Here is a 23187-nt window from a genome sequence, read left to right as displayed (position 1 = left end):
CGGTGGCGAGGTGTCCAGGAGGCGTGGAGGTGGGAATCCGGAGTCTCGTCCCCGCGTGAGAGAAATGGCCCGTCTTGTGTGTCCTTCCCTGTCTCCCCAGCAGCCTCTTGATTTTGGAATCGGGCCAGAGGGATGGCCTCTTTGCTGGTATTCTCTCTCTCTGGGGTCAGGCCAGAAGCCTGGCCGGCCGGGCGCAGCCCATGGAAGGCAGAGACTGGCAGTGACGAGGGAGCAGGGAGCCAGGCTGGGAGCCGAAGGGGCGGCTGACCTGGCCAGGCATCTGGGAGTGTGACTCTTGGGGAGGACGGAGCGGGCCTCTATATGTCCTTGGTCCCTGGTATTTCCAAACCGACCTTAATGAACATGCAGCTGTCCATAAATCAGGCTCTGAGGATGCCCGGGTCATCTTGTCTACCGCCAGAGGGCACCATCTTGGGGGCTGCCAGGGTTATGTGAATATTATGGGGGAGTCCTATGTCCCTGCACTGTTGCACCACCAAGGCCCGCGAACCGCAGTGGAAAGCTTCCAAGTCTGGTTTTGGTCCCCATGTGTGCCTAGTGCTGCCGGTCCTGTGTTGTGCATGTGTCCTGACACAGCGTTTCCACGTGGCTGACTCTCGGGTTGTGGTCAGAGCAGGCAGGGGGGGCGGGGGACGAGGGGACTATCTCCCTGCCTCTCTGTTCTCTTTTGGGGGTTGGGGGGATGCTTAGGGCCACGTCTCCTTGACACCTTTGGCTTGTGACTGTACCAGTCTGACTCCTGCTTCCCTGACCAGAGACCCCTTCTCCTCCTTGTGTGATAAAATCTCCCTTGGCCTCGTTTTTCTAGGGACTCTTGGGATTGCATCTGGGGCCTGCCTGGATAATCTGGGATCACCCCCTCATTTCAGAATCCTTCACTACCTCTGCAAAGACAGCCCCCCGCCCCCGTTTTCCAAATAACAGAATTAATCACGTCTGGCTCTGGGCCCCGAGACTGGCAGGACCCACGCTTGGAGCGCACGTGGGTTCTAGACCACGGGCTCAACCATGGCATGGTCAGAAATGCCAAAGTGTGCCATAGAGGCTCTCCTCATGCCCCAGCCTCTGCTGCAAGGATCCCAAGTTGATGGCCAGACTCCCAATCCACCCCCCCTGCCAGGTCACAGAGACGCTGACCTAGCAGGTCCCAGAAGGTGGGGATGGCGTGAGTGGGCGGAAACATCGTCGCCGGAACTGCTACCGTCGGCCCCTTGTGGTTGAAAATCCCACTATCTGAGCATCTTTGGACTTTGCTGGCATTCACGGGACTCACGTGAGGTGGATGAAAGCTGTGCTGGAGAAATGGAGAAGGAAGGGAGGCCCAGCCGGCCCAGCAGAGAGCGGGGTTCTCTCTGGCCGTGTCTTGAGAGGGAGGGGACTCAGTGGGGGTTGGAGCAACCGGGGGTCTTCTGTGGCTTCTCATCCGCCCCCCCCCCCCACTGCCCCTCGGAAGCGGGAGCCCTGGGCTGGGGTGTCCTGAGGGAGACGTTCGCCCGTCCTGCTGCTGCCCCTTATGAGCTGTCTGTGTGTGCCCCCGTGTGGGGCACACGGCTGACCTCTGGAACCTCAGTTTCCTGTCCTGTGAATTGGGTGCAATTATGGACACCCCCCCCGGCCCCGCCCCCTCGCGGGGCGAGTGAAGGGTGAGAGGGCGCATGTCTGCAAACGGACGGGAACTGTCGGGTCTGTGCTGGGTGTCACGTAAGTGTTTCCTGCCGTGGTTGTAACGATCTGAAAAACAGAGGTGGTTTAAGGTCCCCTGCCTCCCTCGTTGGCGTGGTCATTGCAGGGCAGGACGCACGTCCATGCTGGGAGCGGGGCCTGCCCCCCCACCCCGTGTTGGATTCAAGCTCCCGGTGGGCAAGGCCCTTCTGTGTCCCCCGCTCTTGAAGGTTGTGTGGCTCGTTGTAAACGTACAGCGGGCGTTGGCCGGACAGAGGGTTGAATAAGGTCATGTATGTGACAGGTGGCACCTTGGGGCCGGTGGTCCCAGGTCCCGGGGTATGTCAGGCATCTCGTCGGGCTTCCCTGCCTTGGGGCAGACATGTGGCTTTGGCAGAGAATGCTGGCGGTTACCGCAGAGGAACCGATTAACCACTTTGCAGACACTAGAACAGCAGGGGCTCGCCTGGGGTGACGGGCACAGGGACACATTTGGGGGTACACTTAATTACGCCAGATGCCGCCGTGCCTCTGCTCATCGTTTTGGTGGGGGTGGGAGGGAGGGGGGACTCCTTCTGTCGGAATGACACAGAAGTGTCTTAGGGAGGCCCTGCCTACCTGTCCCTGCAGGGGAATCCCCAGGAAACCATCACAGAGTCACCCTCTGGGAAGCCCAGGCAGCAGATGGGACCTCGGGCCGTGTGGAGGTTGTCCCTGCTGGGGACCCAGCCTGGTCAGGGAGATGAGGAGGGACAACACCCTGCTGTCTGCAGGGCAGGGCAGCCCTCCCCTTGCTCCCCTTCCTGCCCTGGGTCACCTGCAGGAGCCCAGAACTGAGGTCTGCGGGTTTCTTCAGAAATCCTCATCAGCTCGTGGTGGGTCCGCTCCCCTGGGGGAGGGAAGAGCAGGAGCGGGGACCTGAGCAGCCGGCTGGCTTGCTAGTTCAGCAACTTTGAGACCAGAAAGCAATGCACCTGCAAAGCAGAAGGAGCCACGTCATTTGAAGTTACTCACATAAAGAAATTTATTATTATTATTATTTTTTTTTATCGAAGGAGAAGCGACGTGCCCTATTATGTTCCGGGCATGCAGCGTCGTGCTCTGATATTTTTAGACGTTACAAAATGACCCTCGCCATCGATCACGTCACTGTCCGCCATCACAGGAAGTGACTTATTTATTTTGTAACTGGGAGTTTGTACCTCTTAACTCCCTTTGCATAAGGAGATTCAGATGATCTATGCCCACCGCGTTCGTGTGCCTTCTAGAAGCAAGAAGCACTGGAGGGTAATGCTGAGTTAGAGAATTCACATGAAGGTGTTTAATGGGATGGTAAAAAAAAAAAAAAAAAAAGCCTCCTTAAATTGAGGGTCATTGTGGGCTTCTTTCTACAGTTGATCTCTTTGTGGGAAAGAGACTTGAGGCGGGGTCACCAGGACCAACTTAGGTCTGGTCAGCATTCGGCGATACCGTGGTTTCTCAGCTTCGGCATGACTAACATTTGGGGCCGGGTCATTCGTGTTGTGGGTGAGCGGTGTGCTTAACGGCATCCCGGACCTCTGCTTCTCAGAGGCTGGGAGCTCCTGTCATAATAATGAATGCTCCAGCCCTCATCCCCATGCACACGCGTCCAAGATATCCCCGTCTTTGTCCCTGCCGCTCGTGAGTATGTGAGGTTACAGGACTAGAGAGACTTGAGGTTGTAGATCGGATGACTGTGGGATGGGGGAAGTTATCCTGCATTACGCGTGTGGACCCAGTACAACCAGAAGGGTCCGCATGGAAAGGACTGGACAGACCATTGCCGGCTTTGAAGATGGAAGGAGGGGGCCAGCCGCCAAGCAGTTTGGGCCGTCTCTAGAAGCTGACAAAGACAAGGGACGGGATGGTTCCCTGGAGCCTCCACAAGGAACACAGCTCTGCCGCCATCTTGGTTTTTGTCCATTGAGATCCATTTCTGAGCCCTGGAATTCTTACGGTGACACATTTGTGTTGTATCAGGCCACCGAGTTTGTGATTACTTGTTACAGCAGCCAGAGGGGCTGATACATCCCCCGCTGCTCTCACCCCCATCCTGGCAACTGGGAAATGTCTCTGGGATCCTCAACACTGGCTCTGTGGAGAACCACGTTGATTCCCCCAGAAGCCGCGAGAGGAGAGGGTTTTGTGTTCTGCGCTGAAAATGAGGCTGGGAGTGAGTGTGTCCAGCCCACCAGGGTTGGCTGTGGGAGGAACCAGGGGTATAAAAAGGGGGAGAAGTGGGTGCCACAGCCCCTCCCCCCACTCCCCCAGAGGCACCTGGAGCTGTCCCTCTGTCATTAACGGCAGACCGTTCCTGTTGGTGCTTGTGCATTTTCGGACAGGACTCGAAGAGAAGCTGAGCTATCGTCAACTGCACCATAAAAGAGAATATAAAAACTCCATAAAAGACTAAAATGTCAGCCAAAGCAGCATGGCTCGCAGAGGCCTCGGCGAGGAGGGCCGGCGCACTGGGCGCCTTTGGCACCGTTCGTGGGAGTTGTGGGCGGGGAGGAGAGTCCGGGAGCCCGGCCCACGCTGGGGGCCACCAAACCCAGGCTCTGGGCCAAACACGCAGCCCCCTGGACCCAGCCCTGATGCTGTGATTCTGTTTATTTTGCTGAATATGACATTCATATGGTTCTGATTTCTTCTCCGTGATCCGTCCTCTCCGTGTGCCTTCGGAGCCAGAAACCAAGCCAGGCGGCTTTGAAGTTGTTGTTCTGGGGTAAGTAGGGAGTTGTGCTTGCCCGAGGTTCTTTGGGACAAGCACGAGGGGCCCTTTGATTTGAGACACGCTCCAGGAGTTGAGAGGGACGTGGACTGGCTGGCGAGGTGGGGTCCAGTCCTGGCCCGGGAGTGGGCTGGATCAGAAGGGAGGAATGGATCTGTGCAGCCACGGGCCCCTCCCTGGTCCACAGTTTGTGGTGACCACTCTTCCTCACAGTGCCACGGTCAAAACAACGGGTTGTTCCTTGTTGTACCTGCTGCTGGCTGCTTGAGGGGCTCAGGCAGAGCTGTGGCCCGGGTCTCCTCCTCCTGGTCCTTGCAGGTGCATGGGGACAGACCAGAAGTTGGAGTCAGAAGGAAAAAAAAAAAAAGTTTGAGGCCAGCAGTTACAAGGATATGGAGAAAGACATTGTCTGTTTCCATAGCGTTTTGATTTTGAAGGGACAGCGTCCAGACCATTCAGTGACCAGCTGGCCTAGCTGAATCCATCCCATAGATGGAGGCCAGTGATTTCCAAATTTCAGGGTACATTAGAGTCCCTCCCCAGGAGGCCTTTGTAAAACACACTGCAGAACCCCTTCTCCCACGAGCTTCTGGTTTGGGAGGGCTAGGATGAGACCCAGGGGTTTGTACTTTCTAACAAATTCCCTGGTGGGTCTGATGCAAAGGGTCCAAGGTTGAGAACCTTGTGGGTCTAGGACAAGAAGAGGGTCTTTGTAATGAAGAATGGTGCTGGTAATGAACAGTTCTCAGAACTCTACAGTTTATGCATGGGAAACCCCGTGTTTGATGCAGATACTGCTACAGGGAGACTGTGCCATCCTGATTCTTTCCCCCTGCAAGGTGAAAAATCTTTTTTTTTTTTTTCAAGATTTTATTTATTTATTAGAGAGAGAGAGTACACGCACATGAATAGCAGTGGGGGGTGGCGGGGAGAGGAAGCGACAGAAGTAGACGCCCCACTGAGCAAGGAGCCCAATGTGGGACTCGACCCCAGGACCCTGAGATCATGACCTGAGCTGAAGGCAGACACTTAATGGCCTGAGACACCCAGGTGCCCCAAAACTGACTTTTTGGGTATATGGTTTACATCTATATACATTCATGGAACCACACCCTCAACCAGGACATACAGTAATTCTGTCACCCCAAGAACCTCCCTCGTGCTCCCTCTCTGCTCTCATGCCCTCCCCTGCTCCCCATGAGCCATCCATCCCTGTAACTTTGTCTTTCTGCGCACATGCTATAAATAGGATTGTACCGTGTGTAACCTTCAGAGCCTGGCTTCCCAGCAGACACCTGTGAGATGCTCCAAGTCACTACACGTACCCATAGTTGGCTCCTTTGTTTCAGGAGTCATGGCTCGTCCTACTTGTGGACCGTGGCTGGCTCTCCATTCCCTGTTGATGGTCTTTAGGCTGGTTCCAGTTTGGGGTCACCGTCGATAAAGCTGCCCCGCATATTCATGCCTAAGACTTTGTGTGGACATTTGTTTCCTTTTCTCTTGGGTACATCCCTGGGAGAGGGACCGTTGACTCATAGGGCAAGCATGGACGTTCACTTTCTAGGAAACTGCCATGCTGCTGTCCAGAGGGCCGGTGCCATTTTGGATTCGCACAGCACCGTTGGGGAGTTCCGGATGCCCTGTGCCCTTGCCTGCACTTGGGCTTGGCGTTTTAAATTTTCATCCTTCTAGATCAGGGCTGACCTTTAAAATGTGTGAATGAATTGCAGAAAGGCTGGGGGTGTTCCGAGGTCCCCCAGCCTCTTGGAGGCTCCTTGGATCCAACCTTTCACCTTGAAGGCTGGGAACATTCTGGATGGTGGCTGTGTTGACCAGGAGCTACGAAGCCAGAGCAGGAGCTTCTGAGTGTAAATGGAGCTCCAGCAACATCCAGGGCCCATGTGGCTGAGCAAGGCATAGTCCCCGGGGACTAGGCAAACAAGAAGAAAGTAGAACAAAGACCCAGAAGGAAAGACACACATCCTAGCATCAGAGAAGTGGAGGCACAAGGCTGCTCCCCATTGTGCTCCCCGCCCCCCACCTCTTATTTTTAGGCTGAGTCTTGGGTGAAGCAGCCCGCCAAGTGTACTCACTTTGTCTCTTAACACTACACCCGTGGTGGGCTACCTCTGCTTCCAGAAGCATCCTTGGCGATAGCATCAGGGCCGCCCGGTGCCTGAGGAGTACAGCTTTTGCAAATTGAGGTGCCTGGTCAACATCATCATATTCTCTCAGTGCCTTAACCTTCGGGCCACTCCAGGCGGGGAGCTGGCTTTAGGAAGGGACTTGTGTGCGGGGAGGAGGAGGAGGCGTGTGGTCATAGCTGCAGCCAGAGCCGGTAACTTCATGGGAAGGAGGGAGGTTCACAGAGGGGAAGGTCCTTTCTCCGGAGGCCGTCCCACCTACCCTCGAGGGGACTGGGCGAGCTGCCCTGGAAGGCTGTGGACATGCTTTCCCGCTTGCAGAATACTTCTTTTTCATTTTTGAATATCATTTGTTTGGTTGCCACGACAACGGCAAGTCTCTATTTTAATGCTAACCTGCGTGGCTGCAACTTTCTATATATAAAGGCTGCTTTTGCACAGTGAATTAGCTGATACCACGGGAGGCGGCGGGTGTGGAGACGGTGGCAGAAAATGACCAGCGCGCCAGCTTTGCAGGAGGAGGGACTGTGGGGCTGAGGTGAGTTGGAGCCCTGGGCAGGTGCTTGAAGCTCACTGGAGCCCAGCGAGAGCCAGGTGGCCAGCTGTGCCCTGCAGGGGTTGGGGGACAAGGGAAGCCACTGTGGGCAGGTGCTTGGCTCTGTGATGGAGGGACCCAGGCTGATGCTTCTGTTCACCCACCTGTCTGCCCTCTGCATTCCTTCACTGAGTCTGGGTTGAAGTGGGGACCCCAAGGCTTGGGAAAGTGCAAGCCACTTGGGCAGGGTATCCAAGGTGCTGAGCTCAGTGAGAAGGGAGTTTTTCTTGTTGCCTTCAACTTAACTTGGCTCTCTCTTCTGGATCTTCACCTCTTCTGTTTTGCTTTTTTTTCTGAATTCCTGAGTGTGGCCAGGCCTTTTCAAGGTCACATGGTTCCAAATGGTGCAGGTAGAGTGCTCAGGAAAAACCTGGAAGGAGCTTTTGGGTATCAGTAGGGTCCACTCCCTCCGGCTCTAGATGAGGGAAAAGCCCAGAGAGGAGCTGTGTTCTGCCAGATGTCACACAGCTGGTCAGGGACAGAGTGGGACAGCAACCAGGTCCACGGGGATCTTCTAGCTGGGACACCTGTGCCTTGTGGGGGCGCATTCTGTCGTGGGTCAGGGCGGCCCTGGGTGTTCAGAGCTACGGGGGCTGCAGAGAGGGAGGCACAAAAGGGGGGTAGGTAACAAACACAGGATTATGTAACAGCGTCTGAAGCCACTTAAGGCTTCCGGAAAGCGCATGCAAGCGGGAGTCTGGGAAGCTCGGCTTCGTGTGGATTCAGCCGCTTCCCGTGTGACGGTTGTGTTCGCATCTGTGGACTTCCCCACTCGAGCACTGGGTGCTCAGAATCTTTCTCCCCCAACTCTGCGGTGGTAAGTCAGTGTCACGGCCGGTGTGAACCTGTCGGGATCTGTGTTGGGGCTTTGAGGGGGGTGTGATGCGTCGGTGCACAGAGCAGTTCGGAAACCGCACAGCTCCGTCTCCCCCCGGGCCAGGGAAGGGGGATGCTGCCGGGAGCAGAGGAGTTCTCCGTAGATTGGGCTTTGTGGCATGAAACAAAACGCAGAGCAATTTTACCGTGATTAGGAAGTAGCAAGTGGGCTTCTCCTTTTTGGACATCAAGCATTTGACAGATTTTAAGCGCCCTGGATTCAGAGACTTGGACCCGGTTCTCGGAAAGAGAAGACCCGGGGATGCCAAGTGCCTGTGAGTGGTACACAGTCCTCAAGGGCAGGGAGAATCGGGCGCATTTCTCTCTACGTTGGTGGGTCCAGCAAAGTGAAGCGAAGGTAACCTGTATCGCCATCTCCAACGGAGAAGGGGGTCAAGGACAGGATCCTCCTAGAAGGGGATCGGGACCAGGTAAAGCAGGGTTTTTCAGAACCAGGAGTCACGAGCCACACAGAGTCTCTGATTAGTGTTAATCAGCCTAAAAAGTCGAATGGCAAACTCTCAGACTGCCTTGCATGCCGTAGGGTACGCAGCGCGACGCAATATTTGTGCTTTGTGGGTGTATATTGGGTCATGGTACATGGGCTTTTTACTGTGGGTCAGACTTGGAAAAACAAGAGTTGGGGGACTGCTGGCCTGAATAAGCCTGAATTTTCTCCTGCAGAGAGACGGCTCTGACCGACTCTCCTTTCCAGGGAAAAGCTGGAAGGAGGAAGGAAGGCTTCCAGGGGGAGTCCCGTGCAAGCATCATTTTGAGATGCTGTTGGGTTGCTGTGTGCAACGCTAATGGGACAGCGGGGCAGTTGGAAGTGTGAGGTCTGGGGACGGGGAGGTGGCAGCCCTTCTCCCAGGGTCTGAGGTCGGGAGGAGAGCCCCCTGCGGGCAGATTGAGAAAGACACTGTGATTTTTTTTTTAATTAAGATTTGATTTATTTATTTGACACAGAGAGAGATCACAAGTAGGCATAGAGGCAGGCAGAGAGAGAGAGGGAAACAGGCTCCCCGCTGAGCAGAGCGCTCAATGTGGGGCTCGATCCCAGGACCCTGAGATCATGACCTGAGCCGAAAGCAGAGGCTTAACCCACTGAGCCACCCAGGCGCCCCCGACACTGTGATTTCTCGCATCAACTTCCCCAATCACCCTGTAGTCATCCCAGTGGCCCCAGAATACATGTTCCCAGGCCCCAGAACCCTGCAGGTTTGGGTCGTGCAGTCCTCCCACGACCAGGCGGCCAGCCTTCCTTCCCACTCAAACTGCGGTGCAAGGCTGCTGGCTTCTAGCTGCTTGGTCTTGCTGCCCCAAGGGAGCCTCTCTGCTCATGGGGACAACTGCGTCATCTTGCCTTTGGACACACACTTCTGTCCTTCCCAAGGCTCCTGTGCCTGGCTCACTCCCTTACTTCCCAAATCTCTGATCTTCTGTTAAGACTGCTCAGTGCATGGCTTTGCCTCTGACCACATTCTGTGCCCCACTCCCCAGCTGGTGGTTCATGCCTCATTCCCTAGGCTGCTGTTTTGCTTCCTTGCACGCCTCCTCCCCTTCCAAGCCTTCTGGTCCACTGACAGGGAGCTGCTTTCCCATAAACAGAGTAGGATGGCCTTTCAGCATCTCCCATGCCCCAGAAATCTGGTCCCATGCTTCCCTTCCAAGGAAAGTGAGACGCAGGCTGGGGCGCCTGGCCCTGGGGTGAGAGGAAATTGGCCATACATTTGCAGCCCTTGGAATCCCTGGACCCTGGTGTCCTGCTGTACCCAGCAAGCAGGAGGTGTTGGCAGTAAGAGGTCTCCACAAAGGGATGGTCAGTGTAAAGTAGCAGCAAGTAATTCATACCCTCAGTCTAGGATGGTAGCATTCAATTCTCTAAAAACCAGGGGGCCCTCTCTGGAAACAGCTGTCTATGCAGATACCAGCAGTTTCGCAAAGAGCTGCGCCCTGGAGGCCAACGGGCAGAATCAAGGACCGTAGGAGATTTTGTTGTTGTTTCGTTGTCATTTTTGCCCATGGTTTCATTTCAGAGTTGTTGAGTGGGTTTGCCAACATATAAAAATCATCAGATTTCACATTAGAAATTAAGATGCCCGGCGTTTCTTGCATAAATAAATAAAGTGTAGCTTTGGTGTAGCTAATAAAGTTAGCTTTGCCAAGCCTTGGCATCCTGCACAGCAACAACATTCTGATGCCAAGGGTGACTCTTCCAGTTTGCCGTGCTCCCCACTCATCTCTGCTGTTCACCAGCACCGAGACCAATAATGGAACAGTGGCCATTGTTCCTTTTTGTTTACATTGGGGTTACATTGGTATATAACATTCATAAGTGTTGGGTGTACCATGTTCTACTTTGATAAGTGTGCTACAAGGTGATCACACGCAAAAGTCTATCCATCACCGAACAAATGACTCCTCTACCCATTTTGTCCCCTGCCTCCTATCCTTCTGGTCAACATTAGTGGGTTTTCTGTATCTGTGATTGCACTTATCAGGGAAATCCTGTGGTGTTTGTCTTTCTCCTTCTGCCTCATTCCACTTAGCATGATATGCCTCTAGGTCTGTTAGTTCTGCTCTGTTCTTTATTATTTCTTCCCTTCTGCTAACATTAGGCTTCATTTGTTCTTCTTTTTCTAGTTCCTTTAGGCATAACGTTGGATTGTTTGAGATTTTTCTTATTAACTGGGTAAGCCTGGATCACTATGAATTTTCCCCTTAGAACTGCTTTTGCTGCATCCCGTGGATTTTGTTACATTGTGTTTCTGATTTTTTTTTTTTTCTGTCTTTAGGCATTATTTGATTTCTTCTTTACTTCTCTGATGACCCACTGGTTGTGCAATGACATGTTGTTTTATTTCCCCACATTTTTGTGGTTTTTCCAGTTTTCTCCTTGTAATTGATTTTTTGTTTCATACTGTTGTGGTTGGACAGGATGCTTGATAGGATTTCCGTCTTCTTGAATTTTTTGAGATTTGTTTCGTGGCCTAACGTTTGATCTCCCCTGGAATATGTTCCATGTGCACTTGAGAAGAATGTGTGCTCTGTTGCCTTTGGATGGAATGTTTTGCGTATCTGCAGCTCAGAACATGAATAGAGTGCCTACACCTGTTATTGTCATGTTCCATCCTTTGAAGACCAAGTGGGGAGGAAAGACAGGGATTCTTGGCCAAAGAAAAGGAGTTGAGGGTTTCACCCCACACCACTCCTGGCAGAGTCCATGCATGCTTTAAGGTCTGCAGGAGATTTTCTGTTTGTGGGATTGCAACTCATCCTAATCACTTTTTATCTGGCCATTAGCTATTTAGCACTTCTGTCTGTGGGTTTTATCTGTGCAACAGTAGTGAGCAGACCCCAGTGCCTTTGACCATCCTAGAGAAAAAGATAGTCATTGGGCTCTCTTCTTATGGGAGAAGGGCTGTGTGACCCTAACAGACACGGCAGTGGATTGAATGATGTTGAGAGAGATCAGGTTGGCTGCTTAAGCATATCAGAGGTAACCACATATTCATGGGCTGAGAGTCCTTGGGTGAAAATAATATACTAGTTCTTTAAAAAGTTTGGGTAAGAGCCAACCACATGTGTACATTTCACATCAAGCACCGGTTGCTTTCATCATAGGTGATCACCTTTGGCCCACTTTCTCTCTGGCTAAAAAACTCCAGATACATTTGCAGACATTTTAGGTGACAGAGAGAGTGAGTCTTTCCTGAATGTATTTACTTGGAGGGCCCTAGGCCCATGAGATTCAGAGACCCAGGCAAGTTACTGATGACCCTTCCCCAAACCTGCCTGATTCATTTGTGGTTTGGGAACCCTGTTAGGATTTCAGTATGGAAGTGGGAGATAAGACACCCACTCTCTGCAGGGGGACTGACAAATCCTACACAGAGACTTGGGGGCTCTCCATCAATTCCACATATGGTCATTGGTTGTGTTTTCTGTGTTTGCATACACATTTGAGTAGGACGCTCTTACTTGTCTTGGGGAGTGAGGACCACTCATTGTAGGCCAGGAAAACAAGAGCAGCCGTGGGGGTAGGAGTGGACTGGGTCACACAGGAGGGAAAGTGGGGCTAGAGGCAAGGGTTGTATCTCCTAGGGGACCACAAGAAGTGAGGCGCAGGGCCCACCAGACAAAGCAAGGCAGGTCCCCATCCTAGCTGGAGCTTTGAACCCAGGTCAAACCTCCATGTTGCCTTGGCTCCTTCCTGTGGATGGGCAGGGGCTGCCTGCTTGCATGGAAAGCTGCTCACAGTGACTCAGTTTGTGGTGCTCAGTCAATATCTCTCTTGGATGTCATTTACCCCGGCTGCTGGTCAAGGCTCTTCTCTGTGGAGATGTTTATCTTGGTACTTTCCTTCCTTCCTCCAGCTCCTCTCCCTCCAGTTAGCTCACAAGGCTATCAGCCACCACCTTCTACCACAGGAAGCTGGTGGTGAGGGGCTTGGCCAGTCTTGGCCTCCCTCAACCGTAACTTCTCACTGGGGTATTTTGCCCTTGAAGAGAGGATTCTTGGCCACTGCAGAGGAACCTTGAGTGTGTGTGGGGGTGGCCTGCGAGGAGGGGAGGATTTGCATTGTTCTTGGAGCCAGCACACTGGGCTCAAACAGGTTCTGTGTCTTGTGAGTCGTAAGACCTTGAGGACGACCTCCATTTACTCAGTTATGGAAGAAAACTAAGAATATGTCTCTCCAGCATTCTCATGAGGGTCAACTGGGCTAGGCTATGATATGTATAAGTCACCAGCTATCCAGAGACCCCGGCAGACATGACATGTGCTTGGCTTCCTGTATTTTACTGTTCACTTCTGGTGGTCCTCTAAACCCTCATCTTGTCCACTGACTATAGGAATTCCATTTCACATGCCATCCCTCTCGCTCCTTTGGTGACCTTGGTCTGTGTCAGGAAGGTTAGAAGGTGTCTGTCTACACAGATGAGCCCAGGCTGTTGGGAAAACCCAGTTGGTGCCATGGGAGTGGCTCAGCACTATGACCTTAGTTGTTCAAGACTTTCCCTCAGGGTTGCTCAGTGACTTAATGGGGATGGGAAGGTATGGGGCAAAGCTAACATTCATGGAATGGTTTTGACCTTCGGAGCTTTGCAAGAATTCTGTGAAGGAGATGGTGGTATTTCCATTTTTGCATGTAGGAAAGAGAAAAGATGAGTTTCCAGAGAGGTTGAAGTGACTGGCCTGAGGTTACATGGCTGGAAAGCCACGGAAGGCATACTTGAACTTCCTCTGTGCCTGGCTGAAGTTTAAAAGCTGGGGTTGGGGACAGGCCAGTGGATGCCTGTGGCTGGTTTCTGGGGGTTGCGTCTGCTATTTATTCTTGCCCACAGCCCCAGCACTTCCATGCAGACCTTGTTTTGGGAATCCCTGTTGCAAAGTGGGGTTGTGGTTTCTAGAAGTTTCTGAAATCTTCCAGACCTCCTCACTGGAATGGGGCCTTGCATTTCAATGAGTGGAAAAAGAGGCCGAAGAGGAGTTGGCAAAAGGAAAATCAAGTGCATTTATTCACTCCCCTTGTGTGCACAGATGTTTCCTCTCTGGACCCCCTCCCTACACAGGGGGCTCACTGGCCACAAACAGATGGGAAGTGGCTCGTGGTTGAGCAGAGAGCTGGACTTACTGGTCTTTGTGTTGGGGTCAGCTTGGGAGCCTTCCAGGGGGGCTTTGGCTCTTGCCGTGCTGTGTGACCAGAGCTAATCCTCTAGCCATGCCAGCAACATCAGCACCAAGACTTACGGCGGCCGGAGAACAAAAGGAGGGGGCTCTGTGCAGGGCTGTGGGAGATTTGGCACCCAGTCCCCATCTGTCTCTGGGCTCAGTTTCCCAATCTATAAAATGGCAGTATGGGATCAAATGATCTCTGGGGTTCCTTCCATCTCTAATTTTTTTGTCCAACTTGTATTGGACCAGAAAGTTCCTTACTATTGCCCGTTTTATCTTAATTCCTTCTCTTAAAAATAAAGCCCTCCAACTCTTCTTTATCATATGAAAGCTAGTATGATGAACCCTTCATTTTATGGGATGGCAACTGTGAAGGGAGGTATCAAGGGGGATTTTATTAACAAATACTCACCAATTATTTTAAATAGGGCTGTATTCATACGTTAGTTCATAATGGAATAAAGATTTTTTTAAAAAAATGCATTAAAATTGGGGCTCCTGGGTGGCTCAGTCAGTTAAGCATCTGACTCTTGATTTTGGCTCAGGTCATGATCTCAGGGTTGTGAGATTGAGCCCCGTGTTGGGCTCCATGCTGTGTGTGGAGCCTGCTTAAGATTCTCTCTCTCCTTCTCCCTCTGCCCCTTCTCCCCTCAAAAAAAAGCATCAAAATGAATTTGCTCATAATAGAAAATGGAAACAATACAGAAAAGCAGAAATAAAAAAGATTTTGCATTCTTTTCATTCCATCCCCCTTTTCTTGGCTGTATATATTTGTCTACATAATTGGGATCATATGGTATATTTTAGAATTGGATATGCTGATTTGGGGGGAAGGCAATGTTTTCCCGATTGTAAAAGTGATTTTAAAAACACATTTAATGGTTGGGTTATGGACACTGGGGAGGGTATGTACTATGGTGAGTGCTGTGGAGTGTGTAAGCCTGGAGATTCACAGACCTGTACCCTCAGGGGCAAATACTACATTATATGTTAATAAAAATAAAAACATTAAAAAAAAGAAAAATTTTGACTCATACAATTAAAAAATAAATAACCATTTCTAATGTGATAAAATGAGAACAATTAAAGCAGCTGGAGAAATCCCAGAATATAAAGATGACCTGTGTTCCCATTTTCCTGTGTTCTCTCCGTGTTTCTTTGGGGGTGGGGTGGGGGTGGGGCAAGGGGTGTGGGGCGTACCCTTTTCCACCTTCCACACTGTGATGGGGATTCTGGTTCTTGAAGTGGAGAACGGCTCTTTGGTGATACAGAAGGGCGTCTTGGTGACAGAGAGCCGTTGGGTAGCTGATTGGGATTCCTGGATCTGGGGAGGAGGGAAGGCTTGGTTCGTTCAATGGGAGTTATAAATATGCAAAAGGCCATTCTTCCAGTTCCTTAGCAAACAGAGTGGTACTCTTCACAGAGTCGTGTCAGAGACTTTGTCTATTGATGGTCCCAGCACAGTGTCCCCAAAGGTCAAGGAGCTACCCCAGTGTCAGCCCATGCTTGGGCAGAAAAGACAGCATTGACGAACAGTGCTCCCCACGTGTGGCTGGAGGCTTCCTCTGTCCTGGCTTTGAGGGACATTGCAGGAGACACGGGTAGCCTGATTCCAGGATGGACACAAGGCCGAGGGAGACACTGGTCACTGGGCTTCACCCCCGAGCTGGGAAGTCCGTTGGCTGCATTTCTGAGCTGGGCATCTACATTGAGTAAGAAATGCTTCATGGATGCGTTTATACGGTGACTCCCCATTGACCTCAATCTCATGTTGATCTCTCTTTCTCAGTGCCTGGAGAGGACGTGGGTGTTTTCTTCACCTGTGTGCTTAGAGAACCCTTTCTGTCTCTTTCATTTTTAATACAGCTTGACTGGATGCATACATCTTAAATCTCAGAGGTTTGGAACAAAACCTCATATTTGAAGCTCTGTTTGGTCCACCCTTCTGTAAATGCTTATCGAACTCCCATAGTGATGAATAAGACACTGACTGTGCCCCACGAAGCTTTGACTTGGGTGGGATATGTCTTCTGCACTTTCTAGCACTTTCCGAGGGCTGATGCCAGCCCCTTGGCGAGTCCCGGCCTTATGGAGCTTTGATTCCCATGGGAAGTGCCCGTAGTAGGAGCAGAAGAAAAGTCTGAGGAAAAACGGATTTCCCAGGCAACGTTTTTCTTTGCCTTTTTTTTTGGTAAAGATTTTATTTATTTATTTGACAGAGAGGGAGAGAGATCACAAGTAGGCAGAGAGGCAGGCAGAGAGAGGGGGAAGCCGGCTCCCAGCTGAACAGAGAGCCCGATGTGGGGCTCAATCCCAGGACCCTGAGATCATGGCCTGAGCCGAAGGCAGAGGCTTAACCCTCTGAGCCACCCAGGCACCCCTCTCATTGCGTCTTGTTGGGCATGATTTTTAAAATTCTCTTTTGTCATTTTTGCAGTTGATTATTGATTCTCATCTACATGGTCTGGTCTTTTCTAATGGAACCCTTCTTGAGCATGCATTACTTTTTCATTTCCTTGCCTTTTTTTTTTCTTTTCCTTTTAAACCTTTGTAGTTTGGGGAGATCCTTTGAAGTGTATCCTGCATTTTACTGATTTAACTTTTTCTTTTTTAATTTTTATTTACCCACAACCACTAATGTGGATTCAAGTGAGCCATTTTGGTACAATCCTAACCTCATCTGTTTTTGCCTTTGTGTCATCCTTCTTATTTTGGCCGTCTTTTTCCGCAATGATTTTCTGTTCCTCTTTCAAAGAGGACTTCTTGCTTTCTAGCTGTTTCCTGATGTTGTCTTCTGAATTGCCTTCTGAGAGGCACTCTTGCCTTAAGCTCTTCACATGGTGCTTCCTCAGCCTTTCCCCGAGTTCCCGTGCCCGTCTCTTCCCTCCTTCTCCAACAAGGCAGTGTCTGTGTAGACGTTGCATGTACATCAGATGGAATATATACTATGTGTCATTGGCCTTGGCACCGTGTCCACTTGGGGAAGTTTGAATCCCCTTCACAGTTGCTGACCTGCGAGGTCATTGAGGCACACTCCACGCACCTAGGACTGTCCCATGGCCCTCAGCATGGGAAGTCCTGTTTCTCCCTTGACTGCCTTTCTGGGCCTCCCAGCAGTGACTCAGGCACACACGGGAGACCTCGCTCCTGCATTGTGGGTATGTGGTCAGTGGAGAAGTGGAGCTCGGTTTTCTAGATTTCAGAGAAGAAACTCCCTAGACCGTTTCATGGCTGCTCTTCGGTAATTTTCCACATAGCCTGAAACTGTGTTTCTTCAAGTGGGCTGGGGTTACCTCTAAGGCTATTGTAAGATCCTCCTAGACCGTGTCATGATGATGGTTTTTAAGTTCTTTTCATGTAAGTGTGCGATAGGGAGGACGACCAACCCCGTCAGATCCATTTCTCATAGCTATTCCTGCTCAGGGTCGGCTAAATTCAAGCTCATTACAAGACAGTTAAAAAAAAATTCTGGGTAAGTGTTAGGGTTGCTGGTACGTAGCCATGCCAGAGTTGGGACAAGGGGGTATGTGAATGGCTGGCGTTTGGGAGATGTCGAATTAAGGCCTCCCTCGGGCCTGGAACCAAATGTGTTAAAGTAGGTGCCATTTCTGGTAAGTCCACTTGGTCTTGGGATTCTTGTACGGAGTGGGACACATAGGAACCTTATGAGGGGCCTCGGACCCACTCACGCTGAGGGCAGGAAGCTAACTGCCAGGCCCCTCCTAGGAGCCATCTATGGGCCCTATGGGCCTGAGCCAGGCACTGCTCTGTCCTCTCTCTCTGCCCTCTTCTATAATGACACCTGTCTCAGTATCGTACCTCCCACCCTATGTGTCCTCGGGCTCCCCAGCTCCCTATATGCTCTGGACCAGATTTCCATGCCCACCTCACTCCTCTGCTCCTCTTTCTGGGATTGACAGGAGGCATATCCTCTCTGACATTGGTGAGGGTCTTCACTCTCTCTCATGGACACCACTACCTGTTCTACTATCCCGTCCTCGTTTGCTTTCTGGAACTCATTCCCAGAACTCGCATCCATTCCTTGCCCGTCATGGAGGCAGCCCCCAAGTGTGCGGCATGGGGCTGCATTGAGGGGAGAAGGACAGAGACATGGTTCTTGCCTGTGAGGGTCTCAGAGGGGGCCAAGGGGTGCTGCATGCACTCATCGGGGTTGGGTCCAAGGAGGATTGGGGGGAAGTGAGAGCACGCCTTGGGGCTCAGCTATCCATTTTTTCTTCATAAACAGAGTCCACCTGTAGGACTGCAGTCCCATCTCTGGGCAGATACCTCAGCTGGGTTAGCTGAGATGTCCCATCTTCATGTGTCAAGGGCCACACAGAACCCAACTGTACCCTGATCAAGTACTTGAAACTTGAGTACGGAGGCTGTGAGCTCTACCGTATATCCCCAAACTGACTTCTACCATGGCCGGATCTCCCTGGGTACTGGGTCCAGCTTCTCTTGTCCCCTTCAGGATCACCTTTTACTTTCTCCCGCCGCCCCCACCCCCCCAACGTCTGCTCCATCACCAAGGCCTAGTCTGCTTCTCTCTCTCACTGTCCCTCCATTCCAATCAGGCCCTCCCTTTTCATTCCTGCTGTCAGGCAAATGCTGTATCTTCTGAGAAGCCTTCTCTGACTGCCTCAGCCAAACACGATCTTGCCCTTCTCTGGATTCTGAAAGCTCTCATTGTCTGCCGACTTATCGCTTGGCACTTATGATAGACTCCCTTGTGTGGGTATTTCTGCTTTTTCCCTTGTGTCTGTGCCTTATCTTCTAAACTGTAGAAGCCAAGTCCCTTTAGTGTTGCACTTGCCTGCGTCTTCCACAGCATTTGGGAAGAGATTGCTGGTGACCATGAGTTGTTTGATTGATCCCATAGGCAAGGAGATGCCTGTAAGGGGGTTGGGACCCTTTGAGACCCTGTCCCCCAGAGACTACATGGTCTGGTGAATAATTTTTCCCTTCATGATTATGAAGCATTTAGGAAAAGTGAGTCAACGCCATACCCCATACCCTGTCTTTCTTATTAATTATCATTATATGACAACATGACTCGTGGTACTGAGGACAAGGGCCCACAGCAAATGTGGCCTCTTTTGGCTGGCAGTTTTCAACTCAATGGAGACAATAATAGCAAGAAGGTTGGGTGCATTGGACTCCATGAAACCTGGGGAATATGGAACTCTGGGGAAATGATTGTCGGACTTTTTTTGTGTGTTTGGATTATGGGTTTCCTACTGTCCCTCATTTGTCCACGTGACCCAAGGTGTAGGAACCTACCCATTTGCAGCGACCAAAAGGGGAGCAGTTTGTGCTTTTTTTGGTTCCAGCTCAAATGACAGAAGACGATTCATAAATCAAAACTCAAGGGATCTCTGGTTTGAGATGCTAGGATTGCCCCAAACCATAACCCCCTGAGAATGTCTTTATGAGTTTTACACATCCCGAGATATTTGTGTTGGTGATCCCTAAAGGATAAAACATTTGCAGGCCTCTGGTTTGTTCTGCTTAGCTCAGTTCAGAGCAGATTAACCTTCTGGTTCATGAAGGCCCAGAAAGGTCTCTTGTCATTGGCTGGAGGCCATCCTGGAAACCATGATGACAATCTTGTGTGTTGCCTATAAGGGTGCGTGATTGTCTGCAATTTTATCTATTCACATGTGGGATGCAGTGTCAGAGTGGTGTCAAGGCTGAGTAGTCTATAAACTGTCCCCTCTTTGCTGCCATAAAACCAAAAAGTTATGGGCTGCGAGAACACCCCTGGGGACTTTAAGTCCAGGAAACCTGAAGGACCCAGGATGAAGGGTCCTTTAAGGAAGGGGACTTTAAGTCCAGGAAACCTGAAGGACCCAGGCTGCCCAGGATGCAGGTGGAGTTTTGTTTTTACCTTCTTGTGGGTGGGAGCCCTTTTTTAGGAGCAGAGAGGCCCCCATGCTGCTCTCTGGGCCTTCCACTGGCAGGGCTGGTGACCTCCAAGGTCAGGGTGTGGTCACTTCCCATCCCACTGGGGGAAGAGGCCAGTAACTCAGCCCCTGGCGGATTCCTCACCTCTCACTTTACAAATACAGATCTGGGGCTTGGATTTCTCTTGTGTTTCGGAAGAGAGAGAGAAAGGAGGGGAGAGATCCCATAACCAGTTTTCTCCCAGACATTGGATCTTTTCAGTGCCCTGGTGTTGGGATGATTTCTCCAACATCAGAGAGCACAACATTCATGGTGTTTCCTCCCCCATTCAAAACCCATCAGTGTTTTCTGGCTTATAGAAGGGAGACTGATTTCTTAGCCTCGGTGCTCTTATGGTCTCCCACAATGGAACCCCATGCACACCCACACGACTTTCTCTCTGGGCCTTTGCTCCTTTTGCCGTGTCAGGACCAGAGTATTATCCCCTTAGCTCATTCCTCCTGCCCACCCTTCCTGATCCATCCCGAAAGCCTCTGTTTACTCCTCTATTAAATGGAGACCATACTAGAAACCTCCTCATTGGGTTTCTGGGCAAGTTACTTGATCCAAGGCACGGAACGTGCTTAGGACAGCATCTGGCCCAAAGTGAGAGTTCAAGAGAGCTCATTGTCACCCCTGCAGCCTATCAGAGCCTGATAAGCAGAGAGGGGAAGTAGAACCCCTTGAGCAGCCCACTCCAGGCTTTGAGAAGGAAGAGATGAGCTCTGGATCTGAGGGTGGAAGGAAAAAGACCAGAAAGGTGGGAGTGGACATGTCCAGACGGAGGCATGTTGCTTTGGCCCTCTGAGTGTGTGCCCCCACCATCAGACTAGCCCGTGGTTGACATTAGGATGCTGGCTGTGCTGCCTCAGTTTCCCCAAGAAGGAAAATCAAATGGACCACACAGCAAGCCGTCTGGGCTGCCCCAGATTTGTCTTCTCATTGGCTTCACCACTGGGCTGGGGAGACTTCTCTCTGGGTGCATGCATTGCCTTCCCTGGAGGATCTGTCCCTGAGTATTCCATGATGTGGCTTATGTCACACTGGCCAAAGGCCCTTGATCTAAACTGTCTCTGTGGGTCCCAGACATGTTGTGTATATTGAAACAGACATGACGTAAAATCTACCGTTTTAACCATTTTTAAGCGTATAAGTTAAGTGGCATCAAATGTCTCCACAACGTTAAGCAACCATCACCATCCACCTCCAGACTTTGTCATCTTGCTGATGGACACTCTGTCTCCATTAAACACTAATCCCCCACCCCCGTCTTCCCCTGGCCCTTGGTGATCGCCATTCGATTTTTTGGTCTCTATGAATTTATTCTCTTCTTGACCCTATCCTAAAGTAGGTTCCCCCAGTATCTGCCTTGTCGTGACTGGGTTATCTTGCTTTGCCTGATGTCTTTACGTTCATCTCCACTGTGGCCTGTGTCCAAATTTCCTTTCTGAGATTGAATACCATGCCGCTGTGTATATACATGCCATATTTTGTTTATCCACTCATCCATGAATGGACACACTTGACTTGTTTCCATTCTCGGACCGTCAAGAAGAGTCCTGCAGCACACCAGTGTAGAGAGTGGAGTCCCTGCTTTCCATCCTCTTGGGTGTATACCCAGAAGTGGAATTGCTGGAGCCCATGTTAACCCTGTTTGCAATTCTTTGAGGAGTCGCCATATTGTTTTTCATGGCTTCTGCTCCATCTTATGTTCCCACCAGGAAGGACTCCGGTTTGTCCACCAATGCCTGTTCTTCTACTTGTTTGTTGATAGCGGCCATCCTCATGGGTGGGTGGTGACTCCTTATTGGGGTTTTAATGTCCTTATTGGGATTTGTGCATTTCCCTAGTGATGAGTGAGCACCTTTCCCTGTGCCCGATGGCCATTTGTATATCTTCTTGGGAGAAATGCCCTTGGCCCATTTTTTTGTGTGTGTCCAGGGAAACTTCACCTCCTACTCTTTGATCGTAACAAAAACAACTGGCTGTATTGGGTACTTTGGTCCCCTTTGCTCTCTGCTCAGGGTTTATGTGGATTTCCCCCCTTAATCCTCCCAACAACCTTTTGAGAAAGGCACTGCCAATCATCTCCCTTTTACACTTGAAGAAATCTGAAGCTTGAAGACCCCACGCTAGGCATCACAGCTGATAGGCAGTGAACCCACAAGGGCCCTAGAGCCGGCTGACTCGGTCCCTGGAGGATTGTTCTGATTTCCTAGCCCACCCCAAGGATCAGGCACTGAACCCTCTATAAATACACAGTTTATCCATACATTTGAGAGAACGCTGTTTATAAGAAATCATCCAGACCTCTCGACTCCACGGTCCCTTGGGAAAATGATATTTACTTTGATATCAAGGCTCGTTTCCTAGAATCACCACGGTTTACGCAGAAAGCCGACACAGAAATGTGTGGATTTGAAGTGCTTAACCCTTCAGCTCCTCCAAAAAGCTGTCTGAGTGGAGTGATTTGAGATATTCACGTAGGATCCAAGTCTCTTGCTTGAACTCATTTAGTTGATGGATGCCATATTGTGCTCACGTCCTCCACTTGCAATTGAGAGTTTTGGGATCCTAAACCGTTTTTCCTCTGAGATACATGGCATCGCCCCCCTGGTCATCTGCCCTCTGTCCAGGTTTGGAGGTGTTGAGGGCAGAGCAAAGGCAGTGGATGCTCATCTTGTCCCCCAGGGGCCACCGGCTTTTCAGCCCTGGATGGATCTAACACAATGGTTCTTGGGGGAGCATTTCCCATTCTTTGTAGGTTGGCTTTTATCTGGCCTTGGGTTCACACAGCTGGGGCTGGGGCTGGGGCCGAGGCCAGAGCCGTGACTTCGGGTTGGGAAGAAGTTGGCGGAACATTCCCCAGCAGGGCTGGGGCAGACCCAGGGAGTCCCGCCTAAAATATAGTGGACAAAGGAGCTCTTGTCCCCAGGCCTGGGGGTGGGAGGCATCTGGTCAGTGACACAAGCTTGGCCATTGTATGTCGTGACCTCGGCCAACTTTTTTTAGCTGAGAAAGGGGAAAAAGAGAGAGTGAAAAAAAAAAAAAAAAAAAAAAAAGTTTCCAGAAACTTCGCAACTGGAAAGTCCAGAATGCGTGGTTGATTTCCTCACAGGACCCGGAGCAGATTTGGAAGGAACTGTGCAATGTAGCGTGCTCTTTGTGAAAGAACAGCGGGGTGCAAAGCCACAGGAACGCCCTCCGGGGTGTCCCCGGCACTGACCCTTGGCACGGTTGCTTGCTTGCATCAGGCCCATTTCCCGCAGAGGGTGCCATGGAGAGGAAGCTGGCAGGGGCCCGGCGCTGGGTCTGGGGACTCCACGCAGGACCCAGGACTGTCCTCTGAGTTGTCAGCAGCCCCACAAGGAAGATTGGCTCTGATGGTAAGAATCCATCCGACCGGCTGGCTCAGCTGTTTCTCGGTGTTTCTGAACGAATCTGGGTATTTTAGAAAACGGTTCTGAGGACCTCTGAAAAGGGAGCTTAGAAGCCCTGGGGCGTCCAGGGTGCTG

At 51.1% G+C, this 23187-nt stretch overlaps 1 protein-coding gene across 5 annotated transcripts in view; it reads left to right on the top strand.

Moving 5' to 3' along the window:
* The window catches only part of GAS7 (growth arrest specific 7), a 198585-nt gene that overhangs the window by 78341 nt on the left and 97057 nt on the right, over positions 1-23187 (top strand). Inside the window, exon 1 of one of the 5 annotated variants that reach the window (XM_032319628.1) lies at positions 7022-7117. The exons of 2 other annotated variants lie outside the window; for them this stretch is intronic. Coding sequence is in view for 1 of the 3 variants with exons in the window: in XM_032319626.1 (XP_032175517.1) it covers positions 23056-23058 (3 nt within the window). In the remaining 2 variants the exon portion in view is untranslated. Of the gene's footprint in view, positions 1-7021; positions 7118-7868; positions 7992-22779; positions 23059-23187 lie in introns of those variants that run through there. 2 more of the 5 variants (XM_032319629.1, XM_032319626.1) reach the window with 2 other exon arrangements.

This window comes from Mustela erminea, chromosome 18 (genome assembly GCF_009829155.1).
Source record: "Mustela erminea isolate mMusErm1 chromosome 18, mMusErm1.Pri, whole genome shotgun sequence".
In the NCBI taxonomy this organism is placed as follows: Eukaryota; Metazoa; Chordata; class Mammalia; order Carnivora; family Mustelidae; genus Mustela; species Mustela erminea.
The sequence above is the reverse complement of the archived record's forward strand: the minus strand, read 5'-3'. Positions and strand labels throughout refer to the sequence as shown.